Genomic DNA, 26,716 nt, shown 5'->3' with positions numbered 1-26,716 from the left:
GGAGGGATTATGAGAGCTGAAAACAGCATCACCACTCAGTCTTACTGCTAAAGGCCCAAAAATTCATTTCATCACAGACTTTGATAAGTCTATAAAACTATAGAGGTTTGACAATTGCAAAAGTTACCCAAGGCCTGGAGAGGAATGCAGGGACAAGCAGGTATATGACACCTTAAATGTGTTAATGTGAACATACTTTTCTCATATTTTGCTATTCAATTGATTCCGTTCCTACTGAAAACAAGGCGTTTTAAACACCTAGAAGCTAAAGAAGCCATCAGTCAGTTCTTTTGGATTCATCATTTTTTTTAGTTTTCACCCTTTTATAAGCCACAAATGAAATCTATCTTGATCGGTGGTGCAGCCACAAACAGCACAACTTGTCCCTCAATTGTCCCTTTTTCTCTGTAACAGAAAGCAAAACTATGATCCCATTATTCTGTATAGAGGGTGACAGGTCGTGTGCCGACATTTCCCCAAAGAGCTCAGAGAAAAGCTAAAACACTGGTAGTTTCCATCTGACCCTCACAGTCGGCAGTTCAGTGATGGAATAACTGAAAGTCTCTCTCATAAATCCTAAGACATAAAGAAATATAAAAACATGCATTCTACACTACTGTTATTCTGAGTTACCTCAAAAAGCTTTAATATAAAAGCAATTCATTTGCTTAATTTTTTTCCCCTTACCTCCTCATAGTCGTTCTCCCCGGGTACGAAGTCATCCACCAGCTTGACCCGGTGGCCCAGCTGCTCGCTCAGCGCGTCCAGGAACTTGTCCGTGTCGCGGCTGCGAGGCGGCCGGGAGAAGGTGAACAGCTTCTTGCGGCGAGTCAGCGTGTTGGGACCGCTGTCCGAGGGTTGAGGGGAGGCGGGGGGGCTCTCCAGGCTGACGTAGGGGTTGGAGTCCACGCTGCTCTGGTGGTGGATCTCGTACACGGGAGTGGGGAGAGGCTCCTTCCAGGACAGCGACAGGCCGGATTTACGGTTACCTACAGAGGAGGACATCAAAGGTATATTTTAACTGCATAACTTGGCTTTCATTATACCACTAACTCCCTCTAGAAATGATCTGTGACATTCTTGCTCACGTTTCCACCTCGAGGATCACGTCTTCTGAGAGGTAACCATGGCAACAACAAAAATATATATATATATATACTACAGGCTTATATGCACATAGATTGTAGGATTTGAATGAGGTCTAACACATTCAAAAATCAGTGCTTCTCGTCCCATGATCACATCACAATCTGCTGCCTGTGATGACACTTTGTTCACTATAAACGCAATGTAGTAGCTTGTGTTTACAGAGAATGTGATACGATGTGAACATGGCATCAGTCATGTGCCATCAAGGTCCAAAATTGTGTTTTTCATCACTGTACTATATCTGACTTCAATAATTCATGAAGCAAATGTTGGTCCTTGGTGGCTCATGGCTGCAAACCACTGATGACAGCATGTATCTAAAAGCATGTATTTTCATGTGTGTGTGTGTGTGTGTGTGTGTGTGTGTGTGTGTGTGTGTGTGAGCCCCGGAGTACCTGTGAAAGAGGAGAGTGTGAGGGGGGAGAGAGAGCGGCCGTAGGCCTCAGTCTGTCCCGGCCCCTCGGGCTCTGCCGAGGAGCCGCCGTGCAGCGGAGACACACTCTTCCCTGCGTACACGTTCCCCAGCTCCGTGTACACACCTGTCATCTACGGGTGGAGGCACGATGAGCGGGTTAACACACAGTCGCTGTGCTACATTTGCTTTGAAGGTCTGCTGCTTCGAAGCGTTTCAGGAATGACAGGTTAAATGCAGCCTCCAATCAAATTTAATAGCACATGTGAAATTGCAGTAATTATGAGCAGACCTTCAAATAATGTGAGACCAGAGAGCACGGGTAACATAACTAAGCAACTAAGCATTCATAATGCTAGTTGCTAGGCAGCTTAGGCGCTGAAAAGCTGCAGGTATACCTACATGATTGAGGTCAGGGGACTCGGGGAAGGAGGTTCCGTCTCCTGACTGCCTTTCCTCCGGGCTCCCGGATTCATCGACATGAATTCCTGAAGCACAATAAAGCATGAAGAGTGACACGTGGACATAAGCCTCCTCCATCCATCCACCTCCAGGCAACAGGAGACAGGATGAAGCAGAGCAGAACAGCGTGGAGGAGCGAAAGGCAAAAGCTTGGCTCTTGGAGGAGAAGTGAGCGATGGCAATGGAAAACAAGGGAAACCATGAGTGTAACACCTGAAGCCTGAGATCAAACGGAGAGCTTGGGGAGCTTATCAAAAGCAAAGGCAGCTGAGACACGGAGGTAATGTATGAACTGGTGATGACCATTTTTGTCTCGTGAAGCCTTCGAGTCCTCAGAGAATTTGCCTCGCACACATCTTTTATAGAAACAGTCTACTGCATGTTGTTATGATTAGACACAGTCCCACCTGGGAGCTGACCACTGCAAACACAGCCGTGTTAGTAAAGGAGTTTAACTGGAGGATGGATACCAGGGAATACCAGAAGAGTAGAAACTGCTGAAGGGACTTTAAATTTCTCATTTACTGCCACTACCTCCATTTTCTTTGTAAGTCTGTGGATTCAACCCCCACTAAAAACAGAGCTCACTCTTTTAGCTCCATTTTTGGTCCCCACCTCGTCCAAAGTGAAATATCTGGGTTTTTCGCAGCTAAATGTTCAACAGGTATTAGATTAATCGTTAACTTTGGTGAGTGTGCAGTGAGTTTTTTTAGCTTTTTTTTTTTTTTTTTTTTTTTTTACTAAAAAAAAGCACCTGAAATGATGCTATAAGAGTGGTAAAATTAAAATAGAACATTAAAGTTGCGAGCCGGACAAAAAAAAAAAAAAAGAGCTAAACCTGGCTCTTAAAATCCGACAGACGCAAATAATGAGGTTTTGTTGCAGAATAACACTTTCTATGAACCCCTCAACCCCCTGTAGATTATACTGATGTTGTGCTTTGTGTTTTATTATTATGAACGTCTCACTGGGATGTTGTTACGTGCTGCGTACCCATTCCCAGGTGAGTCCCGATGATGCAGTCATCAGAGCTCCTCTCTCGGAGGTTGCTGCGGTACGATGTCCCCGTCACACGCATAGAGCTGCTCCGCCGGTGGTGCTCCGTGCCTCCATCAGGCTCTGAGACCGCTTCAAAAAAAAAACACACACACACACGCACACACACACACACACACACACACACACACACACACACACACACACACATTCACCATCACATTCTGCTATACTTTGTTAATTTACAGGCTTATTACGTGTGACCTACTCCTTTGTGGTTGTTTTGACTTTTTAAAAAAAAGACAGTACGTGTCTGAAAAATGATTTTCATCTTGTAATCAAAATCAAACTGCTGTTTCAAATCAATGAAACAATCAACTCCGTGCTGGTTGCTCGTATTCAGGGTGTTTCCCCGAATGCACATCATCCCCATACGGTGTTTTCTGGCTCACCGTTGCTCTTGATACCAAGGAAGCGCGACAGTTTGCCCTGGCAGCGCTCCTGCTCGTCGTAGGTCAGCAGCTGGTAGATGAACTGCCAGATCAGCTGCTTGGCCGGAGTGTCCAGCACCGGAAACACGTCTACGATCAGGGTGTCCACGTTCCTGGAAACACGCGCATACACAACATCGACTTTACGTAACCGACGTCTGTTTACCGCTGGGTAATTGATATCCATCCAACGAACGGATTTGGTATCGTAGCCGAGTAGCTGAAAATGAGATGCAGGATGAAGACAGATCGTGAAGAGGTGGGAGGATAACAAGGATGTCAGTTATGGTAGGAGATTTATGCCTCTTGGGTAGATACGGTATGCACGTACAGTAGATTTCAACTGGTATATGTGCTTTTCTTCCTGCTGCATCACATGTTTGCATCATCTGCGGAGCCATCCGTCTCTTCTCTCCATCCCTTCACCATTGAGACGATATCATCAGAGCCTAATGGGAGGTGCTAGCTTCCTGCTTATCTGTGTGCATGTTTCTTTCTCTGCTCTCTGTGGTAAAAAAAAAAAACCCAGCTGTTTCCTCAGCAACAGCTTGATTTCTGTGGGTGTAAGTTAGCTGCTTTAGGGAGTATTACCAAAAAGATGGTGACAGATGCTGCAAACTTAATTTAAGGCTGATTTTGTTTCTACTCTCTTTTGGAGCTGCCAACTTTGTTTACAAATGTTCCTGATTGAAGCTGTCAGAGCATTTTAAAGATGATGATGTTAAGCAGAAGTAATATTAATTAGATTCAATTTATAGCTGTGGATTACAGTGTTTTCTCCCTTAGAAATTCGTACAGCCCAATATCGAACTCACCAAAGTCCCTCAAACACTCTCCTGCAGCTGCTTCTCTCTTCTGTCCTTTTGATTTTGCATTGGCCGACATGTTTCATGCATCCCTCCGTCCTCTCCATCTGCTTCTGCTTATAGACCCTGTAGACTCTCTGCTCTCTACCCCTCCACCCACTCACCTGTGCTGGAAGAAGGTCTCTAAGGACTTGCAGACAGTGTATCTCTCCTGGATGGTCAGCAGATGCTCCAGCTGCTGGCTGAAGGTTCGCCCGTGGACTTTGATGCTCGGCGGGAGAATCTCTGCCACCCACTGCAGAGAGCTGAGGGCCGGAGACCTGGACAGCAGGAACAGCGGAAGACTATCAATACTTTTCCATTCGTACTTTAATGCTTCTGCTTCATTCTGCATCTTTATTAAAAAAAGATACAATGTCAGATTTGAGATTTTCCACGCGTACTGACCTAGAGCGGGGTAGAGTGGCGGGGGTCAGACTGGGGGTTTCCTCTGGGTCGGTTTGGTCTGAAGAGTACTCAGATGGACCCTCCTCCACCACCAGAGTGGGCATCGCCCCGCTGCCCTGCAGCATGGACACCACCTTCTCATGGGAACAGTTCCTACAGCAAGGGGGGGGAGGAGGGGGGGGAATTAGTGAGCTTGAGAGAAGCCGAGGTGAAGGGTGCAGAGCTGATGGCTTTTAGCTATTAAGCAGACTAAATCTATTGCATGTCTTCCAGCAAACTCACAGAATCATAAGACAGTGGTTCCTAACTTTGTTGGGATTGTAACCCCTTAAAACAACATGTAACCTGCTGCAGAGGTCAACCAGTTGTAACCAGAGAAACCAAATGACATTTTTTTTCTCTTCTAATTTGGTATTTCAAGAATTTTCAGACTTGTACAGTAAAGAAGTAAAGATGTAAAATTTCTGTCCAGTCTTAACTCTCAAAAGTGAGAACATCTTGTTCTTTACATGATGTATGAACAAGGTAAATCCAAGCCATAGCCCTGGACTCTGTGGTTTCAACAACCTATTCATCTCAGTTTTAAAATAAACATTACCGAGATGAGATGTTTTTTTCAGTTTCACTACACCCGAGATAAAGACTGCAACAACAGTTGTCCCCATCAATATAACAAATATCAAATTTTCCACATTTTTGTTCACCATATGTTCACTTTGCACACATAACGTTAAATCGCCCACATATCACGGACGTTGTTTACTTTCTCTCTCTGGTGAACAACTCCCACTGTTTCCCTGATCACCTCCCACTGCTGCGGCACCATGTTATCAGGCAGAGCAGGGAAATTAAACAGCGCCAATCAAATCAGTAAATCAAGCAGCCACAGGAACAGCCCAGCAATTCTTCTTTCACATGGCTACCAGGGTGGCATCCCGAGTAACAATGGTTCTTCACACAGCATTGGAAATGTTGACTGATTGGTTCATATGTTGACTTTGCTGAGTTCATAGGTACAAATCAGTTTCATCCGTGCTGAATTTCTGATCTGTACTCCCACATTAACTCACTGAAAAGGCAGAAGGTCAAGAAGTTGTAAAGTCCACCACAGAACCACGATGACTCCCACAAGAAAAGTTCTGTTTATGTAAAGGCTGTGATCACGTGCATCACCACAGGCACACTTACTGTACGTGCTCACAAATGTGAAGGTGTGTGGAGTTTTATTTCATTCATGTGGGGGAAATTATGAGTTGTAAAAACTCCTGACTTTTTCTGTCCCACACTATCAGGTCAAAGTTTTTGTAACCAAATATCTACAAAACGAATGACTAATGACCTAATTTCCAACTTTTGACTTTATTGCTAATTAGCTAATTTGATGTTTATTGCTAAATTACAACCTTTGTGTTTATATCTAATTGGATTTTGTTTTTGTTTATTGCTAATTTACAACTTTGTTGTTTTTTACTAGTTAGAAAACAGTGTTTTGTGCTTTTCAGATGTTAGGATGCTAACATTAGCATGTAGCTCAAAGCAGTGCTGTATCTGAGCACATCCTTGCAAAGCAGCTAGCCTGTTGACTCTTATGGCGGTTCTGGACTAATTGTACTTCCAATCTGGTTCTTTCCACCGAAGCAAAGAAGAATTAGATCCATCCATCCATTATCTATACCCGCTTTATCCTGAACAGGGTCACGGGTGGGGCTGGAGCCTATCCCAGCTCACATTGGGCGAAGGCGGGGTTCACTCTGGACAGATCGCCAGTCCATCACAGGGCCAACACGTAGAGACAGACGGAAACAAAGACCATTCACGCTCTCATTCACACCTAAGGGCTATTTGTAGAACCACCAATTAACCTGAGGTGCATGTTTTTGGATGGTGGGAGGAAGCCGGACGACCCGGAGAGAAGAAGAGTTAGATGTGATGATACATTCTGGTGAGTTTTAACCATGTCTGGGCCTCCTGTGGAGGGCTGATGCAGTACGCGTACTCTCTCTAAGTTGAAAAACTCGGCTCAGAAACTGACATACTGGTGAAGAAGAAACTGACAAACTCAAATAAAAGCTGTGTTTGTGAGAGAGCTGATTTTCATACAGCAGACGGCCTCTGTTGGAGGAAAACAAGCCCCGGTTTCTAAATACACTGCCTAAGTTCAAGAACTTGGACAGGCAAAATACTACCAGCTACTACGACTGCTAATAATAACGGCGCTTTCCATTTATGACGAACCTCATGTCCAGTCCATTAAGGAAAAGGATACGGTTGCCTGGTTTCAGTCCACATTCCTCAGCAGGACTATCTGAGAGGGAGACAAAGATGGCAGAAAATCAAACATCAATTAGAGACTGAAAAAACAGATCCTGGCACAACATGTCCGGCTAACAAGGTGCACAGAACAGACGGGCAGAACGGGGAGAGATGGTGACTAATGTGATGCTGTCAATCTGTGTGTGACATCCAACAAAGCCCATCAACAAACGAGATGAGCGCCATGCTAAATCTTATTACATAAGGAAACAGTGCTGTCAAAATAATCCCCGGTGGAATCTGTTCAGCCTGCGCTTTACCCGTCGCCTCCTCATCTGTCAACTTACTGCTGAATTTCCCTCACACTGAATTGTCATGTCATCTGTTTTTTTTTGTGTTTTTTTTTTAACCCAAACTTTATAATAAACTCCTCATTCGATAATGTTGCAGGTTTTTGCTGTCCGACTTAGTAGCTTTAAGTTTTTGGTTTCCTGGTTATCGGTAAAGGATCTGAGTTTAGATCACGACGAGAGATAAGCCATCCACCCCCACCATCTCCATATCAACCTCCATAAGGCCCACTGAGTCAGTCCGCTCTAGCTGCTTCTGCACATGTTGGTGGGAGATGATGGTGGGCGGTAACAGTGCTGTCATCGTCAGACACACACGCACGCACGCACGCACGCACACACACACACACACACACACACACACACACACACACACACACACACACACACACACACACACACACACACACACACACATACCTCCCTCCTCATCGAGGAATCTGGCAGATTCCCTCAACAGTAGCTTCGCTGCCTCTTGTCTTTTATTTCAGACAGCAATAACAGTTAACCTTTTACTGCGGGAAATATAAAGAGTAATTAACAGATTCACCACAAGCTCCGAGTAGCAATTACCCCCAGAATTACTTCACGGAGAGTTTGGATAATATCTCCAGTAGAAAAGCAGTAGAAATAGGTCAACTGGAGGCACACTGACTTTACTGATTAAAAAAATGAAACAATAAAAGTTACATTGCTGATCTGGAAGAGGGGAGCCATTAAATAAAGCTTAATAGTTACTCGATGTTTTGACGTGAATCTACAAAGAAAAGCCATTGCAAGCTATAGCAGGTGGTAGAGATAAGAGTAAAGACACATTTAATACTTTAAAGATAGTTTGATGTTTTGGGAAATATGCTTATTTGAAGATCACCTGTCATGTCTGTGGGATAAATGCTGTTTGAAAGCAGAGCCAAGAAACAGTTAGTTTAGTGTAGCACAAAGATTGAATATTCAAACAGCTACAGTATAGCTGGACTGTTTTCTGGCCCCACCGACAAAACCACAACTTGACTTTTTTACATTTAAGTTTTTGTCCAGACTAAACAAAGAAGATGACACATACTAGTTAGGAAGCTTTAGAGGAGCTGGTTGGTTGTTTTTGTTACCTTTGTGCAGAGCTAGCTGTTTCCAGCATTTGAATTTTAAGTTTCTAGAAGCGTGACGTGCTCCTCTGTGGATGTCCATTAATTAGACAGCCACAAACAATGAAAGGTAGTCAGTCTGAAATCTGTAGGAGATATTCAAAAAGTCATCTTTTCAGCATGACGTGCTGGTACAACTGTTTTAACCCCCAACCTTTGAATCCAGTAAAGTGCATAAAACATTGAACAACAACTATGGATAGTAATTCGTCGCTGCTGCAAAGCAAAGCCTGTTCCCAGTGTTTTCCTCTCAACGTTTCATTGGTGAGTCAGACAAATCCACTTCCTGGTACACTCATAGTCACACACACACAAACACCTCCTGATCACCTTCAACCCGCAGCGGCTGGCACCACAACAGACTCGCCCACATAAAAATGCATGTGCCCCCCCCCTCCATCCCTCCCTCGCCAGCCGACACAGAACAGGTCCGAGCACCACACACACACACACACACACACAAAGAGAGAGAGGAGGCGTCCATCAGGGTTGTGCTCTGCTGTGTTTCAAATAAAGAAGCAGTACCTGGGATGACGGAGTCAATGCAGACGGGGGCGTGGCCTCGCAGCGTGAAGCCGAAGTTCTTCTTCCCCCTGTAGACGCGGATGATCCTGAGGACAAGACGCAGGCAGGAAGTCAGATCAATAAATTATTAGCAATATAAAAAAAAAGCTTTACAGATTTCTGAAAACACGCTCATCATAACAACATCTTAAAGGAAATCTGTCCTTCAACTTTTGAAATTGTTGAGTTGACACAGTTTAACAGACTTCCTTATTTGTTTTTGTCAGTGGCTGCAGTTTGTCAGTGTGGCCTTTGTAATTGTTTATGTGCAAAACATTTTTTGACTTTTGAATTCTTAGCAGTCCCTCTCTCCTTTTATGACATTTTCAGATTTCTTACATCAAATCACAATCAAAACTATTCTGCTTTCTTTAAACCTTTGATCGACCAATCCACCATCTACTATCAATTTGAGCAGAGCTGCAACCCATGACATCCATTACACGAATGTCACAAAAAAAGTGTTAAATGCCAAACAGAATTTCCCTCGGCTCAAAGTGATGTCTCAAAGGGTCGTGTTTTGTCCAACCAACAGTCCAAAATCCAAACAAAGAAGAAAGAAAAAGCAGAAGAAGAATGTTTTGTCTGATAATACACTCCATGGAAAATAATCTTATCTATGGATTTAAAGTCTAGCTGGTCTTGTTTTTTGTAATAAATGGATCAGCTAGTGCTTTCTCAGGCAGATCATTTGACTTAGATCAAGTAAGTATCACTTGCCTTTTACTGATAAGCACCTTCATCTATATTTAGGGTTACTTTTAACTAGATAAAACTGTCAACCATCTCCTTCAAGCATGTCTTGAAAATAGCATTACTAGAACTATAAAGACTTTCGGAATACTTTCAATTGTCAATAAACATTCATGGACTTTTGTGGTGGATGAGGTTGGTATGGTTTGATTCCTGGTTCCTCCGGTCCACATGCTGCAGACACTGAATCCTAACATGGTCCTGATGGCAGGCAGGACTCCACCATTAGTGTGTTTGTGAACAGTTGAATGTGAAGCAGAAAAGATTAAGGTCTGGTTTTAATTGAAATATGGGTTTAGGCCTATGCATTTCAAGACTTGCTTCAAGCAACTACATCACCATTATGAAGTAGTTTTTCCTTTGAGATTTATTCTCTTGTTATTTGGACTTCATTTTTTCAGTGTGCTAACATTAATCATTTGATATTATTCCGTGTGTTTTTCACATGTGTTTCAGTGAATAGTTTCAGCCCTGCTTGTGACGTCATTTTACCTTCAATGGTGCTTAACAGCCTCTCCGTGAATGAATGGGGAGCCCAGCTGTCCCTGGAGTGAGCGCACGCCGTTTAATTTTTTGTTTTTATTTGTCACTTCCTGCAGGTGGGAGTTTGAACAAGGACACGACGCTCTATTTACTGCAGTCCAACTTTGGGATTTAGCCTGACAAAATGTATTTTTTTCTGTTTATATAACAATCCAAACTGGTACAGCTTAAATGCCACACATCCTTTTGTGTGTGTTTCTTCTAATTCAACCAGCTTCCGGCCTAAATAGAAACAAATCGGGACACATTCAGCCGAGAGGAAAAAAAGCTTTGACTTTGTGCTGATGGTGCTGCTCCTCTGTCACATTCTCCTAAGCGGAGGAATACAGAGAGGAACCTCCCCTTACATCAAACATGAGACTTGTGCTGTCTATCCACGGCAGGTTGCCATGGAAATGACTCAAGGCAACACTGCCTTGGTATATAAACAGGGGGAAGACAAAAAAAAGACGGAGGGGAGAGAAAACAGACAAATGCATTCTTTGATAGCCGCGGTTTAAAGCAGTTATGTAAGACGAGCTAAATGCAGAGAGGCACGCTGGGTGCTGTCTGTCTGTGTATTTGTGTGTGTGTGTGTGTGTGTGTGTGTGTGTGTGTGTGTGTGTGTGTGTGTGTGTGTGTGTGTGTGTGTGTGTGTGTGTGCGAGAAGGGTGTTGGTGCTGCAGAGAGCGCTCACCATCAGCCTTGAGCACACTCAACGAACTAAGTGGGTATGACTATCAGGCTGCTCAGGGCCGCTCCTGATCCCTGTCAGTTTACACTTCATACATATGGATGGTTTCACATGAAGTGAACTCAAATTCACAAAGAATCAATCAGTGACTACTTAATGAAACCTACTGAGACGCACACAATTGGCACGTTGTGCGCAACCTCCGATTTTGGACCAAAAGGACAATCGCCGATCTATATGGATTGATTTTGAGCATCTATATCAATAGATCATTTTGCAAACAGTTTAAACACATCCAGGGGATAATTCATTCAAAAAGTGCTACATCTCTTTGTCACACATGTCTATCTACACCTCTATCTATCTGTACCTTTCTATATATCTTTCTATTTGTGTTTCTCTGCCAGTCTCTCCATCTCCTTATCTCAATACCACTACCTATATTTCAGTGGGTAGTTCCATCTCTCCATCTTCTGTCTATATTTTCCCCTCATCTTTTCTCCACATCTCCCTCTTTCTCCATCTATACATCTCCATCTCTCTGCATCTATCTTCAGCCCACCACTGTGTCTGTTTATCTTGTCCTCTATCGATACCCGTCTCCCTGTTTCTGCCTATCTCCCTGTCTGTCTCCATCTCACCATCCATCCATCTTTCAAGTTACAGTGAAGACATAACAAGTGTTACACAACACTCTCTGGGTTTATTTAGTTCGGAGAAGGCACCAGCATGCGGCACAACTTCTTGTTGACTGTGCCACTTACACCACATGATGTAATCTCTCCACCGTGACCAGCTTGCCCTCCTATAGTTCTGTGACGTGTCGGTTATGATCACACTTGACATGAACAGCTACGTCTTTTCTCCCTTGTGTGGATGAAGATGAATGTTGGGATTTAGTTCATTCGATTAGTGTGGGAGTTCACTGACACTCTTGTAATCTTGCACCAAGTCCAGTGTGGTGTTATTGACTAGGCTGTCATCATGTCATCAGTGGGATAGTGGGTGGAGGAGGAATAGGAGAGGCGGAACGGTCAGGAGTTCAGGACTAACATGCTGAACAGGTGAGGAGGTAAAGATGTGGTTATTTGGCTAAATGAAATACACATCTAAGCACTTCCTGTCTTGTATTGTAGGGTACAAAATGATCTTCATATGTACACAGATTTGAGATTTTCTAAGTACAGCTTTGGAATAAGACTCAGGGGAAGACAGGAGCTTTAGGACGGAGGAATCAGCATTACAGCCAGAAGAAAGCAAAGCAAAGAGAGGCAGGGTGTCCCCTGCTTCACGTACATTTAAAAAATATTTTGCCTGCAAATGATCTCAACAGAAAGTGACTCCTTGGCTGTTGATACTAACCTGTTGTCAGGCTGTATCCCACTGTAAACAACACTTCAAACAGAGCCAGACAAACTCAGAAGCATCATTGCCTAAAAACAAATCTGTAGTCTCACTCGTGTGTGTGCTCACCTCTGATTGGGTCCGATGGGGGGATGGGGTGGCATCCCAGACGTGGACTTCCTTAAGCCCCTTTCTCTCTCTGCCTCCCCCCTGCCTCCGGGTTCGCCTCCATCCCTCGGCACCGAGCTGGCCCGCTTTGACCCGCGGTGGCGGTCCGAGTGGTCCTCGCTCCGACTGCGCCGGATCCTGCCCTGCGGCTCGCTGATGCTCTTGCTGCGGCACATCCGGTTGATGACGTTCTGGGAGACGGCCTCATCGAAGCGCTGACGGTGCTTCTTGGGGACGAAGATTCTGGCAAACATTGGTGGCATGTGAGGAAAATAAAATCAAGTGAGCTGTTTGTCCATGAGAGGTTACCTCAGAGAACGAAAAGAGCAGGAAAGAGGATGGATCTACATCCCCATCCTGAAAACATAATTTAAAAAGTCTTGGGTTTCCAGTGAAATAACAGCCAGCGCCAGCAGAGATGAAAAAGTGATGAGCACCACTGAAACAATTCTCAGAATCCCAGTCAACACTGATTCAACTCAACAGGCTTCCCCGCTTCCAAGTCTCAGATTCAAAAGAAGGAAGAAGAGCTTTTGAGAACAAGACAAGTTAAATTCAAAGCTGTGGAGAAAAATCTATTTTTCTCTGAGGAGAGAGACGGTGAAGAAACCGTGACGACACTCGCTGCTTGCTGGAGTCTCACTGCTGCAGCGTGAGGTACCAGAGCCAGAATACAGCAAGAGAAAAAGGTGTGGGAGTGATCGAGCATGGGATTCTCTCTCTCTCTCTCTCTCTCTCTCTCTCTCTCTCTCTCTCCCTCCCTCCCTCCCTCCCTCTCTCTCTCTCTATCTACAGCACCTCATTCTCAGCCTCTCCCTCACTTCCGTCCACACTTCACGTCTGTGTCACTCCGTCAGTGTGAGCGCAGAGCGGGAAGCTGTCATTATCTTGTCGACCTCGGACCTCACCAAGGTCTTCCGTTCTCACAAAGACACTCACAAGTTAAAAGACAAGAACAATTGACCAGATCAAAAGCGGCATTCAGTCAGTAGGTGGACAGATGTGAGCTAAATCAATCGCTTTCATTTAAAGTGTGGAGAACATTTAACACTTACAGCACCATATCCATCTAATTGAGTACTGCAGCAGCACTTCGAGTGTCATTCTGATTTATATTGTGTGTGAAATCTGAGTGGATTATTTGAAATCCATTACAAATTTACAAAAAGACTAGGGCTGGGTACTTTTTAAAATGTTTTCAGTACAGATGTGCAGATGTGCTACTTGAGTTTTGTTAGTACAGTATTACAAATTTCGTACTTTGAAGAAAGTCAAACTTCGCGACCCTTTTTCCCTTTAACAACAGAAGACAAAGTTCTAAAGTGAAGTCTAATTTAAATATAAGCAGCTACACAAGAACATTACGTAGACAATTGGTTTTGCTACAAGAGTTTTACAGGCACATTATAGTTGGTGCCAAAAAGGTCCAAAAAAGAAGTGTGAAACTCTGAACAATTTTCATCCTAAACGGTGGCCAAAGAATTTTCAAATTAAGGTGTCTGAGGAAGCTGCAGCTGTTTCAGAAATGTTTTTTGCTACTGCTGCCGGACAGAATCAGTGTGTTTGTTGTGCGTTTTAAACAGAGGGCACGAAAAACACGTTCACTTCTGGGTAAAATAATTCATGCTGCAGATATTTTGGCGGGTAATGTATTCACATGCTGAGGATATTTCCGGTCAGTGCAGAACGACAGTGTGCGGTTTGATAAACACCAGCCTGACAAAGCTCCTGCACTACACAGGTAAAAGTCCTAACATGGAAGAGCACTATTTCACTATTTGTTGGTGTTTTAACGAAGGGAAGTATGTCATTCTGAGCACAGCACAAGTCTCACTAAACACGTGAAAAACATGCAATCTGTGGCAAATAAAATGTCAAAGAGGAGGGCAGGCTGTTTTCAATGGAGGGCTTGTTTATTACCAGACAACAACACCGACTAGGGCAACCAAACAAAATTAGTCTGCACACACACACACACACACACACACACACACACACACACACACACACACACACACACACTTACAGCTTCAACTGACAACAGCAAACAACTTTTCATTCAAGTGATTTGAACTGCTGCCAGGAGACAAAGCAGCCACCCACACATCGAAACACACACACAGACACACACGTTTTCTGGTACTGTACTTGTGAGAAGATTCACACTGTAGTCCCTTTCTTTGTTCTGAGGCATGTTGAACCTTAAAGGATGAGTTCACCAGTTTTTATGATGATGGACACAGATATGTTACTGTACTCCTGGAATAATAATCTTTTGTTAAACGACGGTGATGTAAAGAAAGTAAACAGTTAGAAAGTCAGAAGCTTTAATAGACAAGAATGTAATGCAGACATAAGATATGATACAGCATTAAATGTTTTTTGTTATTGTAAAGGGTTTTTTAGACCATGTTGCGTGGTGATTTTACACTTCAAATAAAACTGAATTGAACTGAATGGAATTAAAGAGACTGCTGGCCTTCACGGGTTTAAAGCTTCTTTCAGGTGCATTTTGGTAAATTTGGACAAAGTGACGCAACTTGTCTCCCACTACTTACAGTCTTTATATATCCCGAGTTCACTGCTGGCAATCTTCTCATGTAGTTCAGCTTAAATCATATTTCTCCAAATGTCTAACTAATCTGTTAGTGAGACATTAAACTACCCTGTGTGTGAGAACTGGCCAAAGTAACCTCGATTTTGAGAATTTATTAGCACAACATTTACATCTTGTACAGAGCAGCCTACACCTTTTAAACTGTACTAAGAGCCTGTCTTTTATCACATCAACACAAATGAAGTACAGAAAATTCAGACTGCACAAAAGAGAAACCCCAGTTGATACATCACTCCAGTCAGACGTCAGTCATTTGATTCCATGTTTGTTGAATCACGGTGGCATCAAGATCCAACCGAGAGCTGAGCCCGAACACAGATCTACACAAACAACCATTCTCATTCCCACCTACACCAGTCTGTTGTGTTCTCACCGGCTGAGTCGCTGCTGATCAGATGAATCAGCCGTCAGCAGAAAGGGTGCGGGGTCTGTGAAGAACAGCACCAGGCGAGTAATTAGCGACAAACACGCTGACGGAGATGAGCGAAGAGACAACAGCGACTTCTGCACGTGTCCAACGAGAAGCTCATTATGCTCATTCAGAGAGGAAAAAAGCAACTTCACAGCAAAATGTGAGTCTCAGCCACTCATCATTTCATTATCCACGGCTGTTTAAGCACTATGTAGAGCAGTATTCAGGGAAATATGGTGCATCTTCTGCCATGTGGAACCTAAGGGTCAGAGCTTCGACCGGTCGCCTGTATGAAGAGCTCAGTTATGTAAAAACCTGCACCTCAGATGTTTACTCTTTACTAGCAGTGCAGTAAACAGAGCCTGAACCAATCTGTCTTTTTGAGGACGATATTATATTTGAGAGTAAAATAAATGCACAGAGTAACAGCTGCTTTTCATGATTTTTACTGAAACAGATACAAAAAAAACAAACAGTTATATGTATAAAGAATACAGATATTTCTGACTTTGGGCCCCCTACTGGCAGCACTGTGAAATACATGTTGTTGTGCTCTCCACAGGAGCTCTCCGTTCAGCACCACAGCAACACGAGACAGACGGACCAACAGGCTTTTGCACAATTATGTCACCTCATGTTTAACTTGTGTTTTCTCGTGACTTTTAATAGCTAACTGCAGGTAAAATGTAGTGTGGTAAGATTAAAGCAGAATTTTTTTTTTATTAAACCCTGAAAAAACTCATCTCTTAATCTTTTAATGTCTTACAATGTCTACATCTTCACCTCCATGCAAAACATGTGGATGTATGAATAATACTCTAACTATGATAGCTAATAGTTCCCACCTCCATTCTTGTATTTTTTATTCTTTTGGGGGAGTGCAGGGTGGATTTTTGTACAATGACAAGTAGCATACTGGGAAGTGTTAGGTACAGGGAATAGGAAGCGTGCTGTTCTGCGCTCACCTGTGACCGCACCCAACAGTGATGTCACGCTGCACTAGCACACCTGAGTGTACACTTCTACATTACTGCAGCAAAGCAGGAAAATAACCAACTAGAGATCAGCAAAAACAAGATTTTCTGTGTGGTTTCAAGTCAAATTTCAAATGTTAAGATTTTTTTTCAAAATACTTTCACAGCATTGATCTCAGCTAAAGGAGTTTTCACCAACATTTAACCTTCCTGCTGCAGGAAAAAAACACTCACCTGCAGTCCCAAAAGTGCCTTATCTTTACCCAATATTTCACATTTCACAGAGGCGTTAAAGACACATCCGCTTTAAATTACCTGTCATCTTAAGAACATACGGCGTTTATTTCATCTCTTTTTTTCTGCTGTGACTTGTTTTACAGAAGCTGACACTTTTAAGAAACGGTGGGTATCTCATTTGAGGAAGAAATCTGTTCAGTTAAAGATATAGGTCACATATTCTTAGCCGGCTGTCACTGTCTCTGCAGACTTTTATCAGCTTAGAGGTGTACATGTATCTGCAGCCTGAGCGCAGACTACCGGCTACAACAAGCAGACTCCCGAGATATAAATACATGTTCTCTGGTGCTGTAGGTGGAGCAGCCCACACAGCCCCTCTCTGTTCGCTATCTGCGCTTCCCTGCTATTTACAATTTATTTCTATCACAGCACTAATATGCCCCTGTCTCACACACAGATACAATACCGGCCTGTGTATGCATGATGTGATAGCTTCAGCTCTCCTTTCACAAATGCAGATGTTTTTCCATCCCTGAACGCTCAGCCATCTGTTGAAACAGCCACCTCATCACAAAAAAGTTTTCTGCATCAACTCCTGGAAACTAAATGAGTGCTCTGATTTGACCTCGTTTATAAAGAACAGAGATCTATAATTATCTGGAGGAGGATTGTGGAGGAGGAAGCAAGCTGGGAGACAGGGACGGATTTCTCAAAAGGGAGGAATGACAAGCAGAAAACTACAAAGAGCAGACCTAATTTCAGTTTGAGTGTCCGGATGTGACTCGGATGGAAGCAAAGTGAGTTTGGTGCAATGTGTTAACACACATAGAAAAAGTAATAATGGCGGACGAGTCAGACAGAATCTTTCTCACGTGATCTATTTGTCCTGCTTTGACAGTGACTGAAGTGAAGCACGGAGGAGGGTCACACATTTCAGCATAAAGCCAGTGCAACTAAAATTTATAACATTACAAATGTGTTCTGAGCCTCACAGGTGTGTGTGTGTGTGTGTGTGTGTGTGTGTGTGTGTGTGTGTGTGTGTGTGTGTGTGTGTGTGTGTGTGTGTGTCCGGGGACCCATCAAAAGGAGATGATTAAAAACTGAGCTGGTTAAAAAACAAGTACATATTTGATCCACTGACTGTGTAGACATGTACACACTGCACTGTTGATGTTGACACATGCTACACAAAAATACACAGACACCAACACATCACTGACTCCTTGGTTGCTATGGGAATAAAAGGAGAAAAATGGTTGCCGTCCCCTTCATCCTATGACCTCAACCTTATGATGAACCTGCAGTGCATCCTTACAAGGAAAATCTGCAGATTTCTGTTGACTTCTTTATGACCTCATGAGTTTTTTCTAACTTCCTTTTGCATAATGAATTCAAAATATATTAAAAAAAAAATGTTGTCATGGTATTTCTTTTTTCTCATAATAACACCCACTTTGTAATATATCTGTTGAGGATGAAGGAAACTTTTCCCACTCAAATTCATGACTTTAGTACTGTTTGTGTTCTTCACCCACTTCAATAAAAAAACATGTGAGAGCCTCTTGTGAGAAACTGTTTCTCATCTTGTACAGTGTAGTAGTTTAGGAACAGTTGCAAACAAGCTCCAGCCACTCGAGTCAAGAATAATCTAACACTACTAAAGGATGAGCATGAGCATGAGGAGCAGCTAATTGCAGAATTGTGGCTTTACTATGACCTACTACTTTGATAAGTTCTGTTTTTCTTTTATACGGCACAACTATAATTGTCGTATTAAATTGTAAACTGGATGGATTTACAAGTTTAAGCTCTAAATGAGTGATTTGATCTGTAGGTTCTCCAAGACCATCGTGTTACCCATGCGGTTACTGAAAAGCCAGCAATCCCCGCTGCTTCCCGAGCAGACACGGAGAGGCTCCCTAAAATTCTGGCAGATAAAGTTTAAAAGGAATATTCATGCACTCTAAAAGTCAACACAATGCTCAAAAGCAAGCTCGCACTCAAAGACACGGCCACGCCCTTACACATGTCACACGAGATTACATCCTAAAAGCAGAAAATCACTCATCCTAATGGCATCGGTCACAAAGAGTCAAGCACAACTGTGACGTTAACAAATAGTTTACAACCATCTCTATGTGGTCACATCACATCAAACAGCATGAACAAGCAGTTAACGGCCCCAATGACTGAAATCATACATTATGCATTTAAAGCCTTAAAGAGATCTTAGAAAACAACTTGGGAATGGAGAGTTTTGAAACTAAAAAACAGCACCAGCAGCAGCAGTCGTCTTGTAGTGTATCAGACTGCATTAAACATTCACTCACATCCCGCTTTGCATTCGTAATTACACCCACATCCGGCGCTTTGTGCAAACAGCGCAGGTGGCAGACTTAATGAAGCTGACAAAGATGCGCAAATGTCCGCTTAATTAAAATAATAGGAAGGTATACTCACCCCAGACAATCCATTGTTTTAGCTGTTACCCATTGCTTAAAAAAACAAATAAACTAAACATAAGTGGCACCAGCTAGAGCGGCAGTGAGGAGAAGAGTGGACACCTCCACTGCTTCTCGAAGGAGAATGAAAGGTAAGGTGGGACCGTGGTGCATGCAGGAGGCTGCCTTTACCAAGTGTCAAGGGAAAACAGTCCCCATGCAGAACGAGCTCTGAGCAGAATAATGAGAAGAAAATCCATCAGAGCGAAAAACAAAAACCCCTTCAGAGAGAGAGAGAGAGAGAGAGGGGTAAGAGAGTTGGGAGATGGGTGGGGGGTAGAAGACCACAGAGAGATGATATTAATGTTGTTACTAGTGCTCGTGCAGATAGGAGTGTCCTCCATGATACAAAAAAAACAATGAAGAGTTCTCAGTGGACGGACTTTGAATTATTCATGACCAATTAAAGGCAGAAAAATCTGGCCGCCTCGCGTCACTTCAGGTGGGAGAAACAACAAAAGTATCTCACCGATGACCTCACGCTGATGGAAACCCTTCTTACGGGATATTAATACCACTAAATGGAGTTGAAAGTGGCGTGGTAGTAGTGGAGGAGGAAGCCAGAGGAGTACGAGAATAAAAGGTCTGATTGGCTTGTGGAAGACATGCAATCTGTGGACAAGCTGTCTGGGGATTCGGAGAAAAAGCGGGAGTGCTGGTCCTTTTGGCAAACCACATGACTCTGGCTCCCTGGATCATTGTTTAGTTACCTGGCGTTATTCATGCAAACACACTGCCACGCATCTTCAAAATAAACCTGAGGGATGCAGCTCCAGGTTTTTTGTTTTCAGAGACGGAGCAGCATGACCACCAGTGCTGCATGATGTTCCCATGAAGCGAGTGCTCAACTAAATCTGTGTGTGGCTCGTCATCACACGCACCTCCATGCTGTGAATGCACTTCATGTTGCCAAGCCTCATTTACCACTAAAAAACCCTCTAAAGCTCGGGGGGCCCCCTCAGCGTCAGCTCAGTCTCTGGGTTTCACAAACACCGATGACAGACTCGAAGGGTCACCGTGGATTTACCCCGGCCGGCAGATGGGGGGGGTTGGGGGGGGGGGGGGGGGCTAAACCCACTGATGTAGCTTTATAGTTTAATCCTTTCCCTGTTGCTCATTCTGCTACAGGGAAATTATGTTTACGTGGTCATTATGAATTCAATCCCTGTAGATTATTTAAATTTTCACTGGGGCCTACATCGAACAGGGGGAGCGTGTGTGTGATACAATACAAAGACATGGTGTAACATTGAAATATTGCAACAGCACTAGCAGCTGTGCAATGAGCATTTCTTTGCTCTAGTTACTTTGAATGTGAAAGTCATGTATTTTGGCTTTAGAGAACAGTTTGACAGCTCTGAATGACAAGAAACAAGCGGAGAGACGAGGTGGAATAACACGTCTTCATGGCCTATCAGCCAGACACAAAACAGGGATGTTTTACATAATCTGTGTGTCTGTGTCCTCCACTGAAGCCGTCTTTCAACTCCTTTCTTTATTCTTTCCCCGGAGTTTACTCTCTGTAGTGTTAGGCAAACAATGTGAGGAGTAATACACCTCTGGGCTCCTACCTGATGCAGGAGATGAGCTGCCGGTGCTCATCAGTGGCGAGTATCTCTGGCAGAACGGAGGCCAGCCACTCAACTCTCTTCTCTGCTGCGTACTGCTTCAGCACATTGAAGAGCCTCTCTTTCACTTCGGGCTCGTCACCTAAAATCTGGTCGACCTGGTGGAGATCAAACGGTGATGTCAGAGCCGGGGAGCAGTTGGAGGAAATACAAATTAGAGTGGATGCTGTAGCTTCGTAGGATTTTGTTAACATAGTGCCAGAAAGGTGCCACGACGACACTTTATCTGCAGCTGGATTTAAGGATACATTACCTGCATTTTATCTGGTTGTGTCAGATCTCTTGTCTTGTTCTTATTCATCCTACACTATAAACTTATTTAAAACATTTAACCTGTACATTGTAGGAAACTGCACATGTACATTTGTTGGATCTTGAAGGATTCGGCAGAATTACCGTTTCTCCTCTGATTAGAAAACCCCTTACTATAACATTTGCAAAGATTTTGATCTTAAAGCTCCTGAAAACCTGTCTTTTCTATCATGTATTTCTCTACGACGTCAAATTTTCATGACTAAATAGGTAAGAATAAATCCTCAAGTAAAAAAAAATCATTCTAACAGGTTATTGATTAAGATGAAAATTCAGCTAATCAGCTTTATCACGATTGTATGAGTCATGTTTCATTTCCAATGATTGACAGTTGCATCTCCCTGGCAACATAAAGTAGCGACAGGGTGTAGCTACATTCTGCTTGGTGCACAAAACCACTGAAAAACACTTTTTTCCCCCAATAGATCACAAAAAATGCAAATTCAAAAACGTATTATGTCACTGTTTGTAGAAAATGTTGTGTTTGCGTGGAAGCTGACAAAGAAATTCAGTTTCTGGCACCTTTAAACTTCCCTGCTCAGCTGGACCAGCAATAGAAAGTAACCTGGACTCAGCTGTGACTGTGCATTTAAACGTACCTTCCTGTTGAACTCCAGAGCCTTGTGCTTGCGGTCCAGCCTCGCCCCCTCTCCTCCCATCTGACTGTCCTCTATGCTGATGCTGTGCTTCTGCCTTTGGCCGAGGCACAGAACCCCCAGGCGGAGCGTCCTCCCCTGGGAGGCCTTGATCAGGGCCGCGGCCATCTCGTGCTGCCGGACCGGGATGCCGTTCACCTCCATGACGTAATCCCCGGCCCTCAGACCTGCGCGGCCAGCTGGAGAGCAAGGGGAGCAGTCCTCCACCAGCAGAGGGCAGTCTCCTACGATGGTGAAGCCAAAACGACCATCTGGACCTGGTATGATGTCCATCTGTACAACATACGAGAAAAAAGATGAATTTTAAGAATTTGCCTCATTGTTTTGATCACAGAGGATCCACCCAGTAAAAACCCACAGAGGTCTTTCGATACAAGTAACAGGCATTAAACTACATATGCAATATTACTGTGACGGGTTCAAAAGCTGTGAGACCTGCTGTATGCGGGACACCACTCCGATGCTGGGAGGGATGTTCTTCTGAGTCTGGGCGATGGTGATGACCGCCTGCGGGCCCAGCGTCGACACATTGTGGCCCTCGATCTCCAGGACCTGGTCCCCCGCCTGCAGCCCTGCCAGGTGGGCGCTGCTGCCCTCCTCCACAGACAGAATGTAGCTGGGGCCATTCCCGCCCAACTGGAAGCCAAACTCCTCCGGCCAGCCCTGGTTGGACGTCGGCATGCTGAGGACTTGGTGGGAAAGGGAGGAGAAAAACAACCTCAGTAGTCTCGTCGTCGATGACCTTCGCAGTGTCTGCGTACAATGTCTAATGGCATGAGAGGACATGCAAAAAAATTAAGCACACAAACACTTACCCACTGCACCCAAAGCATTCAATTCTACCGCCATTGCGAAATAGAAAACCCTTAAGATATAATAGTATGAGTATAGTATTGAATAGTATTCAATCTGACGCAGATGTTCCCTGTCTCCTTCCTGCTGCTACCTTCCGTGTCTCAGGTCGTACGATGGAGTGTAGCTCTGTGACCCTCTACCCTGAACCGTCACACACTCCGAGGTCCCTGACCTGGTTCATAAACTCCATCGCAGCCAATCAAATGAAAGCATTGCAGAGACTGTGACCTTAATTAGCCTGAGAGACAAAAGTTCCTCCTGCAGTTTTTTTTTCTTTCCACTCAGGGCACATACAAGCCTCTCCTGTTGAATGGCAATTATGCATTAAAGTGACAGACAACACATGGGACTGCACTGATGAGCCTTCAGCGGGTAAAATGAGGTAAAATGGCAAATGTGAAGGCACCTAAACTGGACTGAAATATTTAAATGAGAAGGAATTAACCCAAATGTGACAGTTTTCCAAACCATCACTAATATAACAAATACAGATTTACAAAAATGAAGATGTTGGCTTATATGTAATCTGCTCTAAAGCCTCGAGCTCAGCTGGAGGCAAATGATGTGCTCCACAGCCACAGCACAGCAGCCAGGTTTTACACAGTGGACGAAGCCGATAAATGACTTACAGAAATCTTTAGACGGATACCGAGGGCCGCGTTTGCTCTGCCGAAAAGAGTATCTGCCTTTTTTGTTTTGCAAAAACTTCTTCATCTCGAATGTCAAACGGCAGGTGGCCTGCCAGCAATCCAATCTTCTCAAATATAATGTTAAAAAAAAAAAAAAAGAAGAAAACACCCTCAACCCAAAGTCAAACAGAAAAGGTGACGAACTCAAAATACTGCCCCATTCCTCCTCCCTGAAACCACAGCAGTCTCCTCGTGAGGGAAAGGGTGAGTGTGCATGAAAAGCGAGTGCAGTCTCTATGTGAGTGTGTCAAGGAGTTAGTCCTGCGTCTCATCCCTGATTCATCCCAGGCCAGCCTGCTTGCACAGTGTTAATCAGAAAACTGGGACGCGTGCACCCGCGCACCTCGGTTCCTTAATAATTCTCTCTCCAAAAAGGGTATTGTGAGGCCTCATTTTTCTATAAATACACCAGTGTGTCTTTTTCCTCCTCCTCCTCTCTTGGCTAGGTGGCTCTCCGAGGGACCGCTCCTGGCCCAGAATCACTGTGTCGATGCAAGGAAGCCTGATGAGTACTAATTGGAGCGTCTGCTTGCCTGCAATCCTGTGTGTCCGAGCGCACTCAAATGCGCGGTCCATTGAGAAGGAGCCAGGGGGCAATTTAAGACTTTAGCCTGTAGGATTAGTAGGATTATCAGCTGAATCTTCAGCTCTCCTCCACCCCCTGTCATTAATACAGAGGGACAAGTGCTCGCCTCCCTTGATGGATATTTACACGGACTCTAAAGGAACCATTTCAGGCACTGTGTGTACGTATCTGAAGGTGACAAAACATTTTCATTTAAGCCTGAAAACACAAAACAGATGTAAATGTTTAACAGCCAAATAGGACTGAAAATTTGTGGTCTATGCCCTGTTTTAAACCAACTGGTCTTTATCACCGACTGGTTTGTGAGGTGCTGTTTTGAAGCCTCAAATCTGGCATTTTCGTGGTCACTCAGTTTTGGTTTTTTTTGGAGCCAGAAGTGACCATATTTGGACAAACTGAGGAGCAGCGAGAAGTGGGTCTGACTGAGAATTTGAGGACAATAAGCCTCGCCCACCTATACAGGCAACCTGACTGCACCACAGGCATGTCAATCAAAACAGGCACATCCCCCAAGCATCTCTTTTTGAGGCCTTATATCTAATTAATTATAGAATTATTTTCAGAAGGACCACCAGAACACTTAAGAGAAGGAGTGACGAGCGAACGACACCGTAGTGACTTTTGACAAATATATATTGACTTTCTATTTCACAAGAGATGTTGACACTTTTTAAATGGGAGTTTATCTGAGTCAGGTCCTGGTGGCCCTGATTAAAACTGTGAAAAAGCTCCTGCGTCTGAAAACACCTCATTTGGTGGCTTGTGTTTCCTGCTACTGTGGATGATCAGTCTCACTGCCACACCTTACAGGTACATTTGTATAGACCACAGCTATCGTTAGTGTCATTAGAAACACCTGTGGTTCTCCTACAACAACAAGTCTGTCAATTCTGTGCTAACTTCAACCTGGGCAGATGTCTAATTCGTCTGAAATGAAAACACCTGTGTGTGAGCCTTCTGAAACACACTTCAAAAAAGTCAATCGCTGCTCCTTTTAAAAGGAAAAGATACTTAGACTTTATTAACAGCCATTTTTATGATTACACAAAGCTTAGAGGGAAGAGTTTCCATGAGACCGATTTATACTGACAGTCTTAATAGCACAACTCCACAAAAGCTACACGACTACAATAACTCATAAATGTAAACAATAAGGTGAAGCTCAAGTACAATAAGCTTTTTATATTAGATTGTTGTATATTATTGAAAGAAACATTGATCTAAATAAAGTATCATATATTTGAAAATAATAATTCACTACAGCTGAAGCGATAAGTCCTGAGGAAGGCTGCAAGGTCAGCATGTGGGAGTGTAAACTGTCATTAGTGGCAAAGCACATGATAAGGAACAGAATAAACAAACTGAATAATTAAACACAGGCTGTATCTCCCAACACACGCTGTTTACCACTATCAAACTCTCCACCTCATGTGCGACAAGATGACACAGAAAAGAAAGCAAAAAAAACTGTCTCATCCTTTTCACTCAAAAAAATCTGAAGTAAATATGAATCTTCAGAGACATTATATATACATTTGAGCATATTTACTTAAACTTTGGATATGTATATTCCAAAAATCAGGAGCTGAAATAATCTTTATGACAAGTAAAACTGCCACTTCAGTTATAAATAGGGTGAAAAGTATTTAGAAACACTTTTCAGTCCCACTTGTAACTACAAATACACTCACAGCCTTATGTGACAGCACATCAATCTAAGGCAGGAAGTATCTGAAGGGATTAACACACCACCACAGCATGTCATAAAGCTGGCACAAGCACACATCCAGTACCTTCTTAAACAGCATCCATAGACGAGACCGCACAGCTCCTGAGTAATGCTCTCCTCTGCAGCGCCGTGAGCTGTAACATGAGTGCTGGGCCATGTCAGCAACCAGATCCAGCAGGTGTCCTGTGATGCCTGGTTGCATTGTGTGGAGCACTGGATGACAGTGAGAGAGAGGAAACAGTGCTGACTTACTTTAAGTTACTGTTTTATGTAAACACTGAAGTCAAAATGTTGAGAACAGCACAGTCTTATTAAAGGGTCTGATTAGGGATGGATACTCTAGTCTAGGTTTGACCAGGCTAAGTATAGTGGTTGTAGATCTGGATCTGGTCCAATGTGGTTCATGTTAAAAAAACAAACAAAAAAACCCGTGAAATCTCTCTTTCTTTCTTTTTTTGCATTTCACAAATTGAATAAAGTTTTTATGATTCAGAAACTTTATTTTAAAGAACTTTAGTTTATCTAGGATAATTAAGTCCAGGTATGACCGGTCTCAGTATAGTAGTTGTTGATCTGGATAATAGAAAAAAGCAGCGAAATGTCTATTTGCTTCATTTACACAACTTCAATAAAAGTTCCACAAATTATAAACTCTGTTTTAACGACTCTTTAGCCTCTCTGGGATACTTTCATCCAGGTTAGACCAGTCTAAGTAGAGTGGTTTTACATCTGGACCTGGTCCAATGTGGTCCAGATGTGGTCCAGATGTGGGGAAACAAAACAGTGAAAAGTCTCTGCTGCATTTTCACCGAAGGAATGATTGTGCCACTAACTTGAAAGTGCATTCAAGACAAGAGTCAAGGCTTTATCTGAAATGCCTAACGCCCCTTTTCTCCTTTCCTCTCACAGCTGAGCAGCTGCAGTGACGTAGACGCGACCCATCCACTGTTAGCTTTGAATGCTAGGG

General features: G+C 43.5%; 1 protein-coding gene across 7 annotated transcripts in view; it reads right to left on the bottom strand.

The window, feature by feature from the left end:
* The window catches only part of grid2ipb (glutamate receptor, ionotropic, delta 2 (Grid2) interacting protein, b), a 39,064-nt gene extending 13,111 nt beyond the window's left edge, over positions 1-25,953 (bottom strand). The window contains exons 1-14 of one of the 7 annotated variants that reach the window (XM_069155993.1): positions 25,814-25,953; positions 22,326-22,579; positions 21,834-22,163; positions 20,866-21,020; positions 12,515-12,796; positions 9,034-9,119; positions 6,999-7,068; positions 4,764-4,916; positions 4,481-4,636; positions 3,472-3,623; positions 3,017-3,151; positions 1,964-2,049; positions 1,545-1,695; positions 688-989 (exon numbers count right to left, since the gene is read on the bottom strand). In XM_069155993.1, the coding sequence (XP_069012094.1) occupies positions 688-989; positions 1,545-1,695; positions 1,964-2,049; positions 3,017-3,151; positions 3,472-3,623; positions 4,481-4,636; positions 4,764-4,916; positions 6,999-7,068; positions 9,034-9,119; positions 12,515-12,796; positions 20,866-21,020; positions 21,834-22,163; positions 22,326-22,571 (2,304 nt within the window). In that variant the 5' untranslated portion in view covers positions 22,572-22,579; positions 25,814-25,953. Of the gene's footprint in view, positions 1-687; positions 990-1,544; positions 1,696-1,963; positions 2,050-3,016; positions 3,152-3,471; positions 3,624-4,480; positions 4,637-4,763; positions 4,917-6,998; positions 7,069-9,033; positions 9,120-12,514; positions 13,209-20,865; positions 21,021-21,833; positions 22,164-22,325; positions 22,580-23,374; positions 23,553-25,813 lie in introns of those variants that run through there. The other 6 variants (XM_069155991.1, XM_069155996.1, XM_069155992.1 and 3 more) reach the window with 6 other exon arrangements.
* Between the last annotated feature and the right edge of the window lie 763 nt (positions 25,954-26,716).

This window comes from Embiotoca jacksoni, unplaced genomic scaffold (genome assembly GCF_022577435.1).
Source record: "Embiotoca jacksoni isolate LCO1_2020_lvr unplaced genomic scaffold, fEmbJac1.0.p SCAF_20, whole genome shotgun sequence".
Taxonomy (NCBI): domain Eukaryota; kingdom Metazoa; phylum Chordata; class Actinopteri; family Embiotocidae; genus Embiotoca; species Embiotoca jacksoni.
The sequence above is the reverse complement of the archived record's forward strand: the minus strand, read 5'-3'. Positions and strand labels throughout refer to the sequence as shown.